This window comes from Etheostoma spectabile, chromosome 7 (assembly GCF_008692095.1).
Source record: "Etheostoma spectabile isolate EspeVRDwgs_2016 chromosome 7, UIUC_Espe_1.0, whole genome shotgun sequence".
NCBI classification, from domain to species: Eukaryota; Metazoa; Chordata; class Actinopteri; order Perciformes; family Percidae; genus Etheostoma; species Etheostoma spectabile.
Window position 1 is genome coordinate 26,285,227 of NC_045739.1, and position 4,853 is coordinate 26,290,079.

The 4,853-nt window shown below is 40.4% G+C and overlaps 1 protein-coding gene across 2 annotated transcripts in view; it reads right to left on the reverse strand.

The window, feature by feature from the left end:
* The window catches only part of mfn2 (mitofusin 2), a 47,830-nt gene that overhangs the window by 22,455 nt on the left and 20,522 nt on the right, over positions 1 to 4,853 (reverse strand). For both annotated transcript variants that reach the window (XM_032521080.1, XM_032521081.1), the window contains exons 11-12: positions 4,676 to 4,802; positions 4,305 to 4,409 (exon numbers count right to left, since the gene is read on the reverse strand). In XM_032521080.1, the coding sequence (XP_032376971.1) occupies positions 4,305 to 4,409; positions 4,676 to 4,802 (232 nt within the window). The remainder of the gene's footprint in view (positions 1 to 4,304; positions 4,410 to 4,675; positions 4,803 to 4,853) is intronic.

Consider the following 4,853-nt stretch of genomic DNA (forward strand, 5'->3'; position numbering starts at 1 on the left):
CCACCGAAACCAAATGCTGGTGTTGCCGAGTTCTGAGTTCTCCCATTTGTTAGAGATGGGCATGTTTATCCCAGCACAATGTATCTGCCCAATAAGTGTGACCTGTAAGTGTGTATGTTTTTTGTTGTTGTGTTTTTTTCTCTAATTATATTTCTCTTGCCCTAAATGGATCACTCTATTGCTACTCGATAAAATAATCCACGTCATGAGTAACACAAAAATTATTACACTAATGTCAAAGGTATCAATCATGTGGTGAAGCGGCGGAAAATTCTTTCCATGCTCAAAAAAGAAGGTGCAAGTGCACTATTACAGAGACCCACCTCACTGATCTGGAACACTTGAAGTTAAAGCGGGAACTGGGTCGGTCAAATTATTAATTCTTATTAACTCAAAGAGTAGAGGAGTAGCAATACTTACCATAAAAATCTTACATTTACACTTGATAAAGTCATACAAGATACGAAGGAAGGTTTTGTGCTGTACGGATGTGTATGGAGAACGTGTTCTTATAGGAAGCGTCTATGCCCCCAATGCATTTGATAGCTCGTTTTATTCTAAATTATTGGCTGACATCTCCTCAATTTGCCCTCCATATGTCATACTTGGAGGAGATTTTAACTGCGTTTTGGCCCCAGAAATGGACCACAGCCCACCTAAAACTTCACCCCCTACCAAAATGGCCCAAGCTACAAAGAGGCTCTGTACAGATCTGGTTTTATTTGATGCATGGAGAGTAATTAACCCACAAGATAAAGACTTCACGTTTTTCTCTCGCCCTCATCATTCTTTTTCTAGAATTGATTATTTTTTTGTCTCGAGGTTAACCCTGGACAAGACTATAAACTGCTCTATTAATCCATGTGCCCTCTCAGACCACTCATCGGTCTCTATAGAACTCAGGCCACCTTACTATAACCCCCTATCTAGACACTGGCGTTTAAATGTTCTCTTTTGAGTGACCCTGCATTTTTAACATATTTGGAATCACAATGGGACCTTTTCATCTCAACAAATGATTCACCTGAGATCTCTGCGTCTACTCTGTGGGAAACAAGCAAGGCCTTCCTGAGAGGAGCCATAATTTCCTATACTGCTGCAAAGAGAAAAAGTATACTGGCAAACCAAATTGAACTTGAGCAACAAATTATAGCTCTGGATAGGGACCTCAAGACCACAGCTTCATTATCTATACTTAAAAAATTAGAAGCAGCCCGCTCTGCCCTAGACCAACTTTTGTCTCAAAAAGCAGAATCTGCCATATTTTTTGCTAAGCATAGATTATTCGAATCTGGCAATAAACCCGGGAGGCTCCTGGCTCGACTAGCCAGGGGCCAGACAGGGCCTCATGTTATACCATCGCGTAGGGACGGTAAAGGCACAGAGCATTTTGAAACCAAAACTATGTGCAAAATTTTTAAGGATTTTTATCAAGAACTATATTCCTCCGAGTGCCAAAACACTTTAGAGCAGAGGAAAAGATTTTTTGATAGAATACATCTTCCCACTCTAACTGAAGATTGTAGAAATGATTTATGTAGACCAATTACAGCACAGGAAGTTACAGAGACCATTAAATCACTACAGAGTGGGAAAGCCCCGGGTCCGGATGGATTCGGGCCTGAATTTTATAAAAAGATGATTAGGCTGGTGGTTGGACCCCTGACTAACATGTTTACTGAATCATTTGAAAGAGGCACGCTTCCTCCAACTTTAAATCTGGCCCACATCTCTTTGATTTTAAAAAAAGATAAGCCTTCTGATTGCTGCAGGTCTTATAGGCCAATAAGTTTGCTTGGTGTTGACTGTAAAATATTATCAAAACTCCTGGCTAGAAGGCTGGAGGAGATGCTACCTGTCCTAGTTAGACCAGATCAGACTGGATTTGTCAAAAATAGATATTCTTTCTCTAATGTTCGAAGGCTCCTAAACATAATACAATTTTCGCATAGTACTGAGAAGAGGGTCCTGGCGGTCTCATTAGACGCCGAAAAAGCGTTTGACCGGGTGGAGTGGGAGTACCTTTTTGATGTTCTTGATAAATTTGGGCTGGGCTCAGATTTTATTCAGTGGGTTAAGCTTCTATACAGGTCTCCTACCGCCCGGGTCTTGGTAAATGGCTCGGTGTCTGATATTTTTCCTTTGAGTAGAGGTACACGTCAGGGTTGTCCCCTCTCACCGCTTTTATTTGCACTTGCTCTCGAACCACTTGCTGAGACTATTAGGAATCACAATGGACTATCCGGTGTAACTTTAGGAGACATTGAATACAAAATATCGCTTTATGCTGATGACATATTACTGTTTATAACCAAACCAGAGAACTCTATACCTGTTCTGGTAGCAATTATAGATCAATTTGGCCAAATTTCAGGGTACAAAATTAACTATGACAAATCAGAGGCCCTGCCACTGGGTAACTTTGGAGACCGTGCATCTCTTGTTAACTTTCCATTTAGATGGTCGAGTGTTGGCTTTGTTTACCTGGGCGTCAGAGTATCGGCTAGGGTTGAAGAATTGTATAAATTGAATTTTAAGCCTACTTTGACAGCAGTTAAATGTGATCTTGAAAGATGGTTCGATCTTCCTCTGTCTTGGATGGGCAGGATTAGCCTGATAAAGATGAACGTGCTTCCCAGAATATTATATCCAATGCAAATGCTACCACTTAGGATCACTAGAAAGGCATTTTTAGGTATAGAAAGAGTTCTCTCAAATTTCATATGGCACGGAAAGAGACCTAGATTAAAGATGAAAACTTTACAACTACCCATTAGCAGAGGGGGTCAAGCCCTTCCCAATTTTTTGTATTATAACTGGGCCTGTCACGCACGCATAATATCAGGCTGGCTCAATCATTTTCTCCATCAGGAGGGAACCTTAGTGGATGCCTGGTGCTGTGCCCCCTTCTCCCCTATCAGTCTTATTTCAATTATCAAAGGTGAAATCATGGCAGAGGTTAAAAATAATCCCATCATGCTTAACACTTTAAAGACTTGGCATGATGTCACTAAACATGTTGGTCGGAGAGGCTTTTCATTAGCGTTACAACCTATAACCCAAAATAAAGCTTTCCCTCCTGGTGTGGGGACAAGTATTTTCAATTTTTGGTACTCAAAGGGGCTACTGTTCGTGGGTAATTTATTTGAAAACAATAATTTTATGTCATTTTCACAACTTCAAAATAAATACCAAATACCACATAACCACTTTTTTGGTTTTCTTCAGATTAGACACTTTGTACAGTCCAATCTTGTACTTTCAACAGACCAGTCAATAGAGAGTCCAATTGATAACCTCCTCCTTACTTTTAATTCAATTGCTTCCAATAACAGGAAATTTATCTCACTTTTCTATGGAAAACTGTACTCTCTTAATTGTGACAATGTTAACAGAAGCAGGGAGTCATGGGAAAGGGATTTGGAGATTGATCTTGACACTGATACCTGGTTAGGTGCATTTGAATCTGTTAAGAAACTGTTTATGTGTAATAGACTTAGAGAAAGCAGTACAGGATTTACATAGAATGCAGCGCACTCCTCATTTTAACAAGATCAAACCTCAAGTCTCTCCCTTGTAGGAAGTGTAAGAAAGAAGTAGGACCTACATCACTGTATTTGGCAATGTCCTTAATACTCAGGTATTGGAGGAATATTTCTCAGGAGCTAAGTTCAATTTTTCACAAAACAGTTAAATCAGAACCAGTCTTGTTCCTTCTGAATCTACATCTAGAGAAGCTCTCTCTATCTGCAGGGCAACTGTTGTTAATGGGTAAACTCTTACTTCTAGCAAGGCGTTGTGTTTTGTTCCAGTGGATTGAGGAAAAACCTCCCTCGGTCACACAGTGGTACAGAGAAATATTTAAGGTTTTTCCTTTGGAACGCCTCAGTGCCATAGTGAGGGGCAATGCCAATTTGTTTTATAATGTTTGGCAACCTTTTCTTGATCACCTCCCTGGTGATCTTGCTGGTCTGTTGCAGGGTGGGAGACCACATTTTGTCTTTACCAGGTCATAAATTGAAAAAAAAATTTTGTAAACGGTGATGTACATTGTGTGATGTAACATGTGATGTGCGGTTTGTGTGTGTGGATAATTTTTCCCCTGTTTTGTATGTTGGTAGTGGCTGGGCGTGTTTGTTTGTGAAAAATCAATAAAATATATATATAAAAAAAAAAAAAAACAATACAAAAAGTTGCAGGTATAGACAGAAGGCTGGTGTAGACAGACTGGCTCTATTTCAGCCTGCCCTGTGAAGCTCACATTAAGGACAAAGAATTCTGTTGAATATCTGTGTAAAACTCACATTCTTGTAGACCTTGAGTACCACTGGTGATGGGTGGAAGTCCATGTGGAAGTCATCCACCAGCACATGGAGCTTCCTGATCTCCTCTGACATGGCATTAGACACCTGAAAATGAACAGAGAGCAGGGGTGAAAACTTTCCCTCTGGTAGAACCAACTCAACCAGGACAATCAGCATCTGCCAACGCTGGTGACAAGTGTAGAACTAGTGTTGAAAAGTTGTTTTTTGTTTTTTACCAGACTGGTTTCGAGTTTTATTTTAATTGGAGGAAACAATTTGATTCCATAAGTCCATCACTGCACAAACCATCACTGAGATTCAGGAAGAAAATAAAGCCCAGGTGGGTTGTAAAGCTATCATGTTGGGTTCACCTGTCTTTCCACCTCCTCAGTAATCTTCTTTATCTTGGCCTTACAGTCCATGGTTAACAAGTCCAACTGCTTGTCTATGAATTCCAATCGGTCCTGACGGTCATCTTTTGTCTCAAGGCAGTAGACCCTACACACACACACACACACACACACACACACACACACACACACACACACA